General features: G+C 38.3%; 2 protein-coding genes across 2 annotated transcripts in view; one reads left to right on the top strand and one right to left on the bottom strand.

Annotated features, from left to right (window-relative positions):
- Positions 1-287: 287 nt before the first annotated feature.
- LOC306879222 (transmembrane protein 182-like) lies at positions 288-4,292 on the bottom strand (the record flags this gene model as incomplete). The annotated part of the gene is made up of 4 exons (XM_079432009.1): positions 288-556; positions 649-786; positions 863-961; positions 4,103-4,292. The coding sequence occupies 4 exons, from the start codon at positions 4,290-4,292 to the stop codon at positions 288-290; spliced, it is 696 nt and encodes a 231-aa protein (XP_079288135.1).
- Positions 4,293-6,915: 2,623 nt separating this feature from the next.
- The window catches only part of LOC306879639 (inositol polyphosphate-4-phosphatase type I A-like), a gene marked incomplete at its 5' end in the record, with an annotated part of 67,930 nt that continues 58,720 nt past the window's right edge, over positions 6,916-16,125 (top strand). The window contains one exon of the mRNA XM_079432767.1: positions 6,916-7,010. The remainder of the gene's footprint in view (positions 7,011-16,125) is intronic.

Below are 16,125 nucleotides of genomic sequence, written 5' to 3'. Positions count from 1 at the left end.
TAACATATCTGATGAAACTATCATTGATATTTATAAAACCTTTTCTGTAAACCCTGTAGCACCCACTTGTGGCCCCGGGGTACATTTAATTATCGTTTTAATGAAAATTTGGTCAAAATTTGATTACTTTCAATTATATTCTCATGTAAAATATCCTCCTAAATCTCCTTTTGTGGTATATGGAGGGCAGAAAACTATACACATTCAGAAAAGGGGGAGTAAATGATAACAGGAAAAAAAAATTCTTTAAACATAGGGAAAGTATCATTGTCGTATTTTACATAACTCTACACACATTCCTCTCGCAGTGAGAATGGCTGATTCTCTGTGTCTCTGGCCGATGTTTTACTGACTGATGGAATGAGCAGGAGAAGCAGGCCAGTGAGCAGGCAGAGGAAGGCAGCAGTGGGAGCCAGCATAAAAGACAGACCATAGTGCACACTGAGCTGCAGACTGGGGCATACTAAGCGTCTGCGCTGGAGACCGTACCGCTCTAAAGAGTCTGAGACCTGCACCCACACAGCAAACAGCATCACTACAGACATGATTAAGATACCTGCATGGGAAAGAAGAGAAAATGAGTGAATGTTTCAGCCAAATCACTATAGAATCACTGGCAATTGAATGTTTTGGCCACTTTTTTCTCACTCCCCGTTATGAAGAGAGCACCTCCAGACTCATAAAGGCGATGGCTGGTCCCTGGGGTTGCACAAATTGTGACGAACCCACCAATCATAACCAAGATGACACCCAGCACAAATATAATACACCAAAAGGCCCTTTGCTCTAACAATGGAAATCAAATCATGTTATGTTACTTTGACCGAAATGAGAAAGAGCAAACTGCTCCTTGAGATCTCACCTGTGACAAAGTCTGAGGTTAGAACACTGTTGGGAAGTCCAGAAACCGGAGCATGAGACAAGTAGGCTGGCACACAGACCTTCTGGGAAGGTTGATTGGCTGGTGAAAAATTAAGCAGTATGTTTACAAGAAAGAGCAAACACTCAGATGTTTATTATTTTGCTGCGTGAAAACTGCAGAAGAACTGAAGAAGACACGGTTTGATCTTTGGCTGACCAATCAGCAGAAAGGGGCGTTTATTCCCGCCTTAGTTACTTTTGATGCCTCAACCCCTACTGATTTGAAGTCCAACAATCCAATAATTCCAGGATTTATTTTCATAATTTTCACGACTCGCACAGGCACATGAATCAACAGTACAGCAGGCAAGCTTGAAATATGGAAAAGTTTACATTTACAGAAAAGATGACCTGAACACCGATGTGTAAATTGTAGCATTACTTTTCTCTGACATGGCTTGCCCACCCACATCCCTCTGATCCCGATATAAATTCTATTACTATAATTAAACTTAAATCTTTTTAGGAAGCAAAACATTTTCATATGAACTTATGTGATTTCTTTTGATAAAACAATTCGTGAAATAGGTGTCACAAACTGAGCCAGAAACAACAGGTAAGCAGAATAACAGGGTGATTTATTGACGGAAATGGGGATCAGGTAGAGAGGAGCAAATTGCTGGTGAGAATCTTGGTGATAGAGATAGTCCAGAGAGTCTTAGCTGTATACTGATATGAGGTTTTTGTTGCATGATCGGAGGAGAGCGGGAACCAGGAACAATGGAGTAATTTCGTAGGAGTATCGCTAGGAGATCGTTGGGAGTCTGAATAGGTAAGCATACACAAGTACACACTGGGTCGGGGAAATGTTCAGAGTAATGAACAATAGACCGGACGATGAGTGTCTGAATGAAGAGTGTATTTGAAGGAATGCTGATTGATGGCTGCATGTGCGGGTGATCAGTATTCAGGTGATTGTGATCTGGTGATTTTTGTGGCCGGTGACTGAGGCGACTGTGACTGTGAATCCCTGACACTAGGCTTATTGTATATGGGTAACAGAGAAATTATAGCTACAATTAGCTTCAAGCTACAAAATTAATGACAATAATACAACACTTTATCCTAAACGTCACCATTGAGCGTTTGTAATAACTTCTGACTGCGATCCAAAGGGGGTTTTTGTCAAATGATGAGACAGAAATATATTGTTAAGTAATATTTCAGAAGAATTTTATGGGTAAAATAAGCAATAACAACTTTGAGGCGTGAAGGAAAAGTAATGTAACTAGTAGTTTAACTAATTACTGTTGCCAGAAAGTAATCAATAACGTAATGATATTACTTTTGAAAGTAGTAACTAGTAACAAGTAATAAATTAAAATTTTTGAGTAACGAGCCCAACAGTGCTAATAAGCAAAAAATGACTTCTCCTGCTTTCAATACTTTATACAATCCAGAATGGCAGCACAACTGAAAGGTTTGTTTTGAGCTGCGTCCTCCACTGTACATACAGTACATGAATTTACATTACATTAGTATATATATATATATATATATATATATACAGGTGCTGGTCATAAAATTAGAATATCATGAAAAAGTTGATTTATTTCAGTGATACCATTCAAAAAGTCAAACTTGTATATTAGATTCATTCATTACACACAGACTGATATATTTCAAATGTTTATTTCCTTTAATTTTGATGATTATAACTGACAACAAATGAAAGTCCCAAATTCAGTATCTCAGAAAATTAGAATATCAATTAAGACCAATGCAAAAAGAATGATTTTTAGAAATGTTGGCCAACTGAAAAGTATGAACATGAAAAGTATGAGCAGGTACAGCACTCAATATTTACTTGGGGCTCCTTTGGCCTGGATTACTGCAGCAATGCGGCGTGGCATGGAATCGATCAGTCTGTGGCACTGCTCAGGTGTTATGAGAGCCCATGTTGCTCTGATAGTGGCCTTCAGCTCTTCTGAATTGTTGGGTCTGGCGTATTGCATCTTCCTCTTCACAATACCCCATAGGTTTTCTATGGGGTTAAGGTCAGGCGAGTTTGCTGGCCAATCAAGAACAGGGATACCATGGTACTTAAACCAGGTACTGGCAGCTTTGGCAGTGTGTGCAGGTGCCAAGTCCTGTTGGTAAATGAAATCTGCATCTCCATAAAGTTGGTCAGCAGCAGGAAGCATGAAGTGCTCTAAAACTTCCTGGTAGACGGCTGCGTTGACCTTGGACCTCAGAAAACACAATGGACCAACACCAGCAGATGACATGGCACCCCAAACCATCAATGACTGTGGAAACTTTACACTGGACCTCAAGCAACGTGGATTATGTGCCTCTCCTCTCTTCCTCCAGACTCTGGGACCTTGATTTCCCAAAAAATCCAGCCAGGAACTGTAAAACTACCAGACGCATGGCTGCTGAACAACAATTTTCTCAGTCTCTCAATCTATTTTAAATGCTCACATTACTAGTTGGTTTGTGTTACCAAAACTGTCCAGCTGACTTGTTTATCTGTCTACATTATTTCTTGTCATTCACACTAAATGTTTGGTTCTGTGTCTCACTGGTGTGGCCACTGTGCAGTGACCAATGACAAAAAAAGACGCCACTATTCTTAGAGTCCCTAGCGGCCCTAGCTGTAGGGACTTTTTTAAAAATAGAAGTCTGATCCAGTTCAACAAAATAAATAATATCTAAAAAAACATAATAATAAATAAATAAATCTGTTTATGTGACTGAAGAGACCAACTGGATGTGACTGAAATTCATTTTCAATCAATAATTGTAGCACTACTAATATCAAGTTGCACTGCCATCAGAGCACATTGGATTTTCATGAAAGAATCTGTACTGGTGAGGTAATGGTATAGAAAATAGCACCTGACATCATGCGTTGCTAGAGTAAGTATTTAGTTACCTTCTTTAATAAAATGGTGGGGATGCCATGAAAAAAACAGGGTGTAAGGGCCAAACCCTTAATCTTTGTAAATTTGATATATTTAGTTGACATGCATAAGTACATGTAGTTTTGTTTTTTATGACATTTTAAGGTAATGTCATTTTGTGGAAAAACTAATTATTCAAAGCTATGTTTTCATAAAATAAAACTAATTTAATACACATATTTTAGATGTTGTCCTGAACACAAAAAATGTTCTTAATTCTGTTTAAGAGGAGTAAGTGCAAGTATGTTATTTAATTTAGCAAACAAGACCAGTACCGGCTAAGTGTAGTATTTTTGGTGGCGTGATTGTGCCCAGTGCCGGTGGTGTCGACCCAGTTTCGGTACCCAGATTAGGGCCTCTACTGGCTAAGTGTTTCAATTCTTGTTGGCGTGATTGTGGCCCAATGCCAGCAGTTCTGGCAGCCGGACTCAGGCCAGTGTATTTGGGCCGATTCTGGGGCGTCATTCATCCCATGTCCATGCCGAGTCTGGCAACCACAGCTGGGACGAGTTATTTCTTCCGGCCTGCCGGACCTGGGCCATTATCGGTCCAAACCGTTTTGGCTACCTGGGGTGTGTTATATGCTGTTTCAATGTAATTATTTGTGAAATTTACTTGCAATTTCTGAGTGACTGTTGTTTCAGTAGGAATTTATTTGTGTGTGTATGTGTTTTTGTGACATATGAGGACACAAATTTGTATGAGGACATTTCCCCATGTCCTCATATTTCAAAAGGCTTATAAATCATACAGAATTCGTTTTTTTGATAAAGTAAAAATGCAGAAAGTTTCCTGTAAGGGGTAGGTTTAAGTGTAGGGTTGGTGTAGGGCAATATGAAATATGATTTGTAAAGTATTAAAACCATTACGCCTATGGAATGTCCCCACAATTCACAAAAACAAACGTACGTGTGTCCGTGTCTGTCTGTCTGTGTGTGTGTGTGTGTGTGTGTGTGTGTGTCTGTGTCTGTGTCTGTGTCTGTGTGTGTTGATCTTTACCAAAGCAAGAAAATAATTTCTGGACAGATATTAAGTTTAGAGCACCATACAGTTCTCAGTGTAAAAACATAACATACTGAGTTGAGTGCATCTGCAAATATAGTGATTTAGCACTATTATAGTGACTCATGAAGATGCAGATAAAAATGCAAAATAGCGGTTTACCCTTGTTTTACACTAACAGCCATGGGAATATTAATCCAATACACATTTATATTAAATACACATTTGCATGAATCTATGTAAATATGTGGTATGAAAACTATTATCTATCCACCTAAGAAAAGATTCATGACCCAGTTTAGGCTATTTATAGATATAATAGGGCTGCAGTATTAATTTACTAAGAAAGACTATTGAGGTTCACCTCTTTCTCTATAATAACAGTCTGTTATTGAGCTCATTGTAGATGCACCTACATTTACATTTATTCATTTAGCTGACGCTTTTATCCAAAGCGACTTACAATTGCTATATATGTCAGAGGTCGCACGCCTCTGGAGCAACTAGGGGTTAAGTGTCTTGCTCAGGGACACATTGGTGTCTCACAGTGGATTCGAACCCGGGTCTCTCACACCAAAGGCATGTGTCTTATCCACTGCGCCATCACCACCCCCACCTGTAATCTAAGGTGAGATTTTTAATCGACATCCTCTGATGTCCATTAGTACAAATGCATCAGCTGTATTAGCTTTCTGTATAGATTTGGCAATTCACAAATGCTCTTCTTACAGAGCATACGTCATGAGTTTAATCTTTAGTAGTATAAAATATTAATCATTTGTTGCCGAAAAACAATGGATTTCTATTTCAGTTACCTTTACATTTTTTTGTTTCATTAATTGTTTTATGATTTTATGATTTTAATGTTTATATTTTTGCTAAATGTAAATGTCATATAAAACATACAGCGGAATTGTGGAAATTTACGTCATAGATTGTGACAACATGCCCTACTACTGAATGTATGAACTGTGTCTTATTCCAAAGTATAAATAGTCAAAAATAAACTTAATTTGAGTAATATTTACTGGAGTAAAAAGTATGACAAATAGCCATAGTCTCCCTTATTTTGATCATTTATTGTCATATTATTTTAAGAAAAAAGAGACTGATTTTGATTTAGCTTCAAATCGTTTTGTATTATAAACTGATTTTATAATGAAAATATGAACTCATAATTCTTCTTTATATTTCATGGTATAACATTGTTTCCAATATAGGGTAACCTGCATTGTGTAATTTGTACAAACATTGTATGGCTGGTAAATGATAGGCTACTCCACCAAACAGAAAGTGAAATAAAATAACTGTAAATGAAAACTGACTGTTTTTAACAACCATCCACAAGATGACAATATAGTTCTTGGAACCCATGATCTTGCATATTTTGTGAGAAATAACATAGACTGATTGCAGAAGAGATATAGCTCCGACCGGAAATGAACAATGAAATTAATTGTATACCTATTAGATTGTGTTTTATTAACGTCTACACCTACCCCAACCCTAACCCTACCCTTACAGTAATGAAAAAATAGTAACTATTGTTGTACAGTGTGACAATAATTACGCTGTACTGATGTGCGCATGCCCAGTAGCGCCATACGTATCCCTTCTAGCCTTTACCTGATTGCAAAGCATTGCACTATGAAACGAAGATCAAACCCACCAGTATGATTTGTAGGCTATTCATAATCGGAGATAGACTGCCTTTCTTCAAATACACCCATGAACCACATTACTGTCCAATTCAAATAAATGTCTCACTTAATGGTCCTGCAAAAATGTCGTTTAGCTTCAGTGTAACTTAACTGACTGCTAGAATAGGCTATAATATGTAGGCATAAACAAATAACACAATTAAAGATGTTATGTTTATAACCCTATCACAATCATAATTAAACTAATTAAGTGCAAACCAGTTTTTTCAACTATTATATTGTTTTGTTTTATTTTTTTAGTAGTGCGTTCTCTTGTTTGTGCTTGCACACGTGTAGTTGCGGAGAGAGCGCGTGGGAAAGGCAGAGCCGAGCAGTGTGGCGTCACGCATAAGGGCGGGGCCACACTATGCAGCAGAGCAAAGAAGAGCAAGAGGCAGCGCGCTTGAATTTGGCAACAGAGCTTCGCATGCATCACAACTCTTCCGATGGCAATATGGATTGACACAGCGCCCACTGAGATGTGAGTACATCTGATTTGTGAAACATTCGGAACTGTCAGTCTCGAGGCTCTTTGTTGTTTACACAACCAGAGAAATAACCATAAAGTAATCTGTGTTGTTTGTATGCTCTGTAGTGCGCAGGGAGGCGAACTGGAGATAAGTTACATTCGTAAGCTGTTTGAATGACTTGGCTGATGCCATTTTATAATCGCGTTCGGAATCTTCTGTAAAATAACCTCCAGGCACTGCCTGCCAAATCAAAAGCTACAAATGTTTCTTTGCGGAAAACACTGAAACGTCTTTCATCGGCAGAGGAGGGTGAAAGTATGTATGCATGCGGTGTGACCTGAAAGGCCAGTGTTCGCTAATCGTACATTTAAATTGTACTATGACAGTGAAACAGGGCCATTCTGAGCTGTCCATGATTTCACTAAATCCCAGCGCATTTATAATTGCCTTGTAAACTTGAGAACATTCATTATATATGTCACTGCTTAATTGGATGTTAAATGTCTTAACACTTAAATATCCAAATTGTGTTCTAGGAAGATATGAAATATGACAATGAACTTTATTTATACTCTAAATGCAATTTTAAAAGATATTTGTGTATGGTTAAATCAGTTTGATATTTTTAATAGTTATTGGGGTTTTAGTCATTTCTAATTATATTTTTAATGGTTATTTAATTCGTAACAATAACAACATCCAGATAATTATACGTTAGTAATCTGTCAATTTAATGCCAAAAAATCAATATTGCAGTGATTACTTGGCCAAACATGTCCTTGCTATGTTATTGACTCTTGAATAACACTCTGCAGAGTTTTGAACCTACAACATTTTTTGGTGACCAACTCATTTTTTATACCCACTTAAACTATTTTTATGAAGATAACTCCAAAGAGAAATGTTGATGCAATGGCTAATTTCTGTTTATTTACAGGAAAATGTTTTTATTTTATTTTTTTATCCATTTTGGTAGCAGGTTCTGCATATTTGCGAGAATTAGAGTGAGACTTGTTTTTTTAAAAAGTAATATTTAAAGTTCACCTAATAATGGGCTCTTTAGAATATCTGGTCAGTTTTGTCTGGCCAGAAATTCCTTCCATAAACAAAGTCCTAATAGGTTGACTGGTTTGCTCCTGGTTTGAGTTTGATATTTCATGATGCTGGCAGGCTGTTGCGTAAGTACAGCTCAGATGCAGTGTGCTTGATCGCACTTCGTTTGGGGATTTGCTGTAGTTTCACTCAGCTGAGAGGAAAACATGGGCCATGTGCAGGCGCCACACAGCAGAGTTAAGTGGCATTCTACATTAAGACTTCATGACTATACAGGCCGGGCCCTGTAAAAGCAAGAAGATGCATTTCTTGGTTTTCAGTTACTTTACTTCAGCAAAAATTCCACTGTAATAAGTGAGACAAAGAAAGATGTGTTTGTCTAAGTCAGTTTGGTTGTGTTTTAGGGCATGATTACACTTGGCTGGTTTGCAGTTTGACTGAAATATGAAAGCAGCATGGTCCTAAGACATCTAAATGAACCAAAAACGGAATGTGATGTCACAAGATGCGATCGTAAGAAGGCCAAAATGTTCAAGCATATTCTTTGATCTTGCCGATTATTCAAAACAATGTTGTGTGCTAGGCTAAATACGCTCATCCAATTAGAAGTGTGTTTCCCAAAGCCATTGTTAGTTAACTATGATTGTTAGTTCCATTGAACTTGAGTGGTAACGACAAAACTTGTGACCATATTTTCTTTTGGGAAACACACCCCAGGTTGTGACCGTATCCTTATACTTTTTGTTTTGTATCTTTAGATTCGGTGACAGTGTGAATGCTAAGCAAACCAGGAATAAACATTAGGGCTGAAACGATAAATCGACATTATCGACAGCATCAACAATAAAAAATTGTGACAAATATTTTTTTCAAGTAGCCGTTTGATCTCATATGACCTAATGTAAGAGCGTGCAATAATGTAGTTTGACCAGTGTGGTGCTGTAGAGCAAGCATATAATTCAGTCCTCCTGGATGCAATTCAGGAGAAGACGACACCGCACTTCAGCGCAAACGCAGCCGAACCTGAAGCTGCTAAACGGCGTTTGGATGAAAATGTAAATATATATACTGCACGCTTTCCTCTCAATTACAAAATAAGCACAACAAGAACTGACAGCAGTGAGAAAGCAGCAGTTAAGAGCGCATCTGATTAGAGCAACGTGGATGTTTGTAAGAGCTCAGCAGTTCAGTACTCCAGTAAAGTCCAGTCACGTTTATTTATATAGCATTTTTTGCAATAGATGGCCTTAAAGCAAGCAACTTTACAGTATTAAACATGAAAAACCAGAGTTAGTGTCACTTTTAGTTAGAATTACAACTTTATTTTCTGTTATAAAGCAGCTCGCCAGTGTGGAGCTAGCTAATGATATAATCTTTTTATTAGTGGGAAAAAATAATTTCATTAAAGTGAGATATCAAGATTTGATCTCTGCAAACCAAACTATCTCAGGACTGTTTTGATTATCATAACCCTATAAGGTATTTTAAGAGAGATTGTTAAAATAATCTCAAAAATAAGACCAAAAGAACCAAGAAAACCAAACTACTGTTATAAACATGTTTAGATGCCAAAAAAGATCTTTATCAGCATCGCCTCAACCCCGGTCACATGTAGCTCTGCTGTGATCAGTGTCATGGTACAGCCTGTTACAGTCAGTCATGTCTGTGAGTCAGATATAACGCTTTCCTCTGGCAGTGTGAGCTGTTTGATTATTCCCCTTCACTACCTGAAAAGGCACCTTCAAAAAATTTACAGCCTGAGATTTCAATCACAGAGACATAAAGATTGGCAGCATCCTCAAGAGATGCTGCAGCCCTGTGCCAGGTTTTCAGAGTATCTATTTTTTCCTTATGGCTCCTAGAGACCATTAGGTCCCAGCCTGGGAAGCACTTTGCCACTGAGGTTATGCAAACTGTGGAAAAAAATCATAAATCAAATTGAAATAAATGTCATTTATGTTCTGATAAATATTTGAACTAGACTGATCATCTTTATTTTGAGGAGAGTTCTGATTTTATTTATTTTTTAATTGGAAACATTTTATTCGAAGCTTCTGTTGCATGCTGAACACGAAGGGATTCATGCAGAGCTGAGATGCATGATGGGATACATGCTGTGGTTCACATGGAATCGAATTAGGATCTGTCTTCATTTTATATCTATAATGACTCGGCTTCTTCAACTATGCCTGCAGGCTGGGAGCAGATCAGAACCGATATGTGGAGCATTTGTTGTTGAACTTATGCCGTGGAGCTTCCCAAGACTTGCCCACTAGTTATGCAACACAGGCCTGCATTATTGATATTTCTTTGGATATAAGATATTGTGGATCTAAAAGGTCTGTCTGCTTCTATTGCCCTGAAAAAGCACTTGTATGATTGTAAACATGACAGTGTGGAAAGGTCCTCTACCATATGCTATGTTGAGGGAAGGATGTTATGTAATTTTGGTCATGATGCAAACCATTTCCACGAAATGTTCCTTCTCCAGTCATGTGGATGATGGAGTCTTGAAAGCAATCAGGGATGAATAATAAATGTGAAACTCTTACCAGAAACAGCTGCTTTGTTTTGTAATGACCACCAATATACTATTTTAAGATACTAGCTAATTAGTGCAAAGACATAAAATGATTTTGTATTTGTATTAAGCTAAATGTTGAACTCTGTATATGTACATAAAGGAGGCCATATGCTCCAGTAGCTCATGTACCTTTTATAGCTCTGTAAAAATGTGACATTCTGGCTTAACAACCCACCAAGCATACCTTGCTACCATAAATTAGGGATGACATAATTATAAGAACAACTAGTTGGTGCGTTGCCTTAATGTCTAGTTTTTTTTGTCTTAAGGAAACCCTCTATAATTAGGGTGGTCAGACTTTGGTCTCTTGTTTTCTTCTTGTGTTCTTGTTTTTAAAAACAGCTGGATGGAGTACAATGGAAAAGAAAAGAATGTTGTTAAAGTGGAACAACTTTTAACTTCAAGTAGTTGTAAAAATATAATGCTAATTAAATCACTAGCACAAAAATTATCAAAATTAAACAAGGACAGTAGAGACATTTTAAAATGTTGTATGTAATATCATATATAAGACCCATGCCTACTGGAAATCAATATAGACATGGATTTTTTTCTAATAAATTTTGTGTAATTGTAATCAGTAAGGACAGAATTGCACAGAAAACACTGAAATATAATGTTTGTGCATGCATTGCTTATGTGTGAAATTATGCAAGAATGCAAGCATTTCCTGATTACATATTCCTTTTTGGCCTTAAGTAATTTCCTAGTGCTTTCCTAAGAGGTTTAGAGAGTTTTAGGACAGACTCTATTCTTTTTCTTCTCTAGAGTTTTGTTGTTGTGAGCCTCCAACTCACACACTGGCGAGTAAAATCTGTGAATTTATTAGTCATAATTTAGTCGCCCAGAGTGAAGATTTAGTCGCATATGCGAGTGATTTACTTGCAATGTTAGAGGGTTGAGTAAGTAAAGAGTAGGGAAATTCCCTCTGCATTCCCTTTACATTCCACTAAGGATGCCATCCAAATGAATTGCGGAACCCAAAACATGCACATTGCTTTGTTTTCTTATCTTAAAGGTGCCATAGAATGCATTGATACAGTATTTTAAATTGTTCTCTGATATCTACATATAGGGTATGTGGCTTAGGGAAGGGCAAAAAATCTCCAGAAACGATTTTACATGTCAATTTACAACCCTAGGATTTCTCCCTAGAATGAAACTGTTTATTCTCCCTAGAATGTCTGTTATTGGCTTATTTGTCAGGGTCATGAATAATAATGAGCTCTGCTCTGATTGGCTGTATCCAATGCAAGATGGAAACACAGGGAGGAAAATATATATTTAAATACTTTCTCTCGCAGTTATATTGTCGGGTAATTATACTGTATATAAAATGCGGGCATCAAGGAGCCGTTACTAATACGCGAGGCATTGAAACTGCTTTTGAACGATCGGTTGATTGCGTTATAGTTTCACTTTCAAGATACGTGATCGCACAAACTCTATTTATACTATGGAGCGGCAGTACTTACCACACATTTTACAAGATCAGATGCTTGTCAGTGGTGCTCAGAATCTGTAAATCATTCGCCAACATCCTCATCTCTCCTTACTCTGTTTATGTGGTAAGTGAAATCTTATGTACTGCAGTGTTAACAGGCTACAGCTTGCAAGGAGATAACCATGTCCCTTTAGTGGCTCGCATTATTTTAGTCTTTTTTTTTTTATTCACAAGATTTACATAAGAAGGAGGAAACTATGGTGTTTGAGGCTCACGGTATTCCATGTACAGAACTGTTATTAAACTATGCCAAGGTTTTTTTTTTGCCAGTTTTTTTATTCTATGGCACCTTTAAAAAGAAACCTCTTAGGCACCGATTGCCTAGTGGCCATTGCCCCGACATATAATGCTGTTTTGTTATGGGTGTCCCGAGTACGAATCTAGGCTTGAGGACCTTTCCCAATCCCACCCCCCTCTCTCTCACACTTCGCTTCCTGTCTACGCTACACTGTCCTATCATAGTAAGGGCAAAAAAAAGAAACCTCAATGCGTTAACACATTAACTATGGAACAGTATAATTTTAGTATATTTTTATTTTATATAGTATTTGCTATTTTTTGGGGGGGGTTTTTTGCATTTTCTGATTTCATTTTAATGTAAGTTTTAGTAATTGTTGTGTGCTTTGTAATTTTATTAGTTTTAAAGTAAACTAAATTTCAGTTGCTATTTATTTTTGGATATAATAATAATAATAATAATAATAATAATAAACACTCAAAAACAAATATCTAAAGTGCACGTAGTGATGTTTTTTATATATAATAACATGTACACTCACCTAAAGGATTATTAGGAACACCTGTTCAATTTCTCATTAATGCAATTATCTAATCAACCAATCACATGGCAGTTGCTTCAATGCATTTAGGGGTGTGGTCCTGGTCAAGACAATCTCCTGAACTCCAAACTGAATGTCAGAATGGGAAAGAAAGGTGACTTAAGCAATTTTGAGCGTGGCATGGTTGTTGGTGCCAGATGGGCCGGTCTGAGTATTTCACAATCTGCTCAGTTACTGGGATTTTCACGCACAACCATTTCTAGGGATTACAAAGAATGGTGTGAAAAGGGAAAAACATCCAGTATGCGGCAGTCCTGTGGGCGAAAATGCCTTGTTGATGCTAGAGGTCAGAGGAGAATGGGCCGACTGATTCAAGCTGATAGAAGAGCAACTTTGACTGAAATAACCACTCGTTACAACCAAGGTATGCAGCAAAGCATTTGTGAAGCCACAAAACGCACAACCTTGAGGCGGATGGGCTACAACAGCAGAAGACCCCACCGGGTACCACTCATCTCCACTACAAATAGGAAAAAGAGGCTACAATTTGCACGAGCTCACCAAAATTGGACGGTTGAAGACTGGAAAAATGTTGCCTGGTCTGATGAGTCTCGATTTCTGTTGAGACATTCAGATGGTAGAGAATTTGGCGTAAACAGAATGAGAAGATGGATCCATCATGCCTTGTTACCACTGTGCAGGCTGGTGGTGGTGGTGTAATGGTGTGGGGGATGTTTTCTTGGCACACTTTAGGCCCCTTAGTGCCAATTGGGCATCGTTTAAATGCCACGGCCTACCTGAGCATTGTTTCTGACCATGTCCATCCCTTTATGACCACCATGTACCCATCCTCTGATGGCTACTTCCAGCAGGATAATGCACCATGTCACAAAGCTCAAATCATTTCAAATTGGTTTCTTGAACATGACAATGAGTTCACTGTACTAAAATGGCCCCCACAGTCACCAGATCTCAACCCAATAGAGCATCTTTGGGATGTGGTGGAACGGGAGATTCGTGCCCTGGATGTGCATCCCACAAATCTCCATCAACTGCAAGATGTTATCCTATCAATATGGGCCAACATTTCTAAAGAATGCTTTCAGCACCTTGTTGAATCAATGCCACGTAGAATTAAGGCAGTTCTGAAGGCGAAAGGGGGTCAAACACAGTATTAGTATGGTGTTCCTAATAATCCTTTAGGTGAGTGTATATAATAACCATATTTTCCATGGTCTTCCGGGTCTTTTGGTGTTGCTGAGCTCACCGGTGCGTTCCTTCTTTTTAAGAATGTTCCAAACAGTTGTTTTGGCCACGCCTAATGTTTTTGCTATCTCTCTGATGGGTTTGTTTTGTTTTTTCAGCCTAATGATGGCTTGCTTCACTGATAGTGACAGCTCTTTGGATCTCATGTTGACAGCAACAGATTCCAAATGCAAATAGCACACTTGAAATGAACTCTGGACCTTTTATCTGCTCATTGTAATTGGGATAATGAGGGAATAACACCCACCTGGCCATGGAACAGCTGAGAAGCCAATTGTCCTATTACTTTTGGTCCCTTAACAAGTGGGAGACACATATGCAAACTGTTGTAATTCCTACACCGTTCGCCTGATTTGGATGTAAATACCCTCAAATTAAAGCTGACAGTCTGCAGTTAAAGCAAATCTTTGTCGATGTTCCAATATTTATGGACCTGACTGTATGTTGACAGGCAGGTAGGAAAGCCAATTAAAACACTCGGACCGAGCGTTTTGATTGTACGAACATTTCTTGGTCCTACACCTTCCACAGAATATGTAAATACTAGGGGTGGCACGGTACATGTATTCGTACCAAACCGGGCATCTCGGTTCGATGCATGAGGCCTTACAACGAATACAGGCAATTCACCCCCAATCCAGAAGGGGGCGCCCGCAGCAATGCAACGCTGTTTGATAACCGCCAGCAGAAGAACAGCGAATGCCGTGAGTTGCGTGCTTGAAAACAAAGTCCACTAAACCGTGACTGTGTGCTGATTCTGAATGCGTCTCTCACATAGAGTGACAAAGGAGAATACTTTAAAGCAGGCATCCTCAAATCTGGCCCACTCCTGCAGAGTTTAGCTCTAACCCTAATAATAATAATAATAAATTTTATTTTATATTGCGCCTTTAAAAGTAGCATCTCAAAGAGCTTTACATACATATACAAATATGAAGTAAAAAAGATACACACAAAAGCACAGGCAGTAAAAAACAAATAAAACAATACAAGGCCAATATAATAAAAACACAAAGTAATCGCATAAATCACATAAAAGCTACCCTAAAAAAAGTACGTTTTAAGGGACGATTTAAAAACACTAAGGGATTCTGCATTTCTAATCTTAGAGGGTAGGGAATTCCACAATTTAGGAGCCAATGAAGGGAAAGCCCGATCACCCATAGTTTTAAGCCGAGTTGATTTGAACATTTAAAAGACCAGCTTCAGAGGAGCGTAGAACACGTGTAGGTGTGTAGGGGGTTAAAAGCTCTGACAAATATTGAGGAGCCAAATTATTCAAGACCTTATATCAACACCAGATTTTTTAGTTTAGTTTGAAACTGTAAAGCATAGCCATCGAGACCTAAAGTTGCGGACTCTGCTTTGCTCAACTGGTGAGGGGAACCAATAAGCATCACTTCGGCCTTTATCACCGTTTAGACAGAGCAAATTTTCAGACATCCATTTTTTTTTTATTTTTTTTTTAAGTAAAACATTGAGAAAGGAAAATACACAGGCATATTGACATCAGGTTTTGAACGTATGTAGATCTGAGTGTCATCGGCATAAAAGTGGAAGTTAAGACCAAGTGTTCTTAAAAGTTGGCCAAGAGGAAAAATGTAAATACTAAAAATAAAAGGGCCCAAAACTGATCCCTGGGGAACACCAGAGTGCACCACACTGACCTCAGACCTGCAACCACCCATCACAACAAACTGCTTGCGATCAGAGAGATGGGACTTAATCAAACACACCTGAGCATGCAGGCCTAATCAGAGTACTTCAAGATCATTAGAAAATCACAGGTAGGTGAGTTTGATCAGGGTTGGAGCTAAACTCTGCTGCAGATTTGCCCTCCAGGGAAAGATTTGAGGAACCCTGCTTTAAAGGCTTGTGCACTCAACTGTTTGCGAAATGGAGCTTTGTGCTCGTGTATGCTACCTCTCTCATTCAGCACA

The sequence above is a fragment of the Barbus barbus genome (assembly GCF_936440315.1).
Source record: "Barbus barbus genome assembly, chromosome: 13".
In the NCBI taxonomy this organism is placed as follows: domain Eukaryota; kingdom Metazoa; phylum Chordata; class Actinopteri; order Cypriniformes; family Cyprinidae; genus Barbus; species Barbus barbus.
Note: the sequence above shows the minus strand (reverse complement) of the source record. Positions and strands in the feature narration are given on the sequence as shown.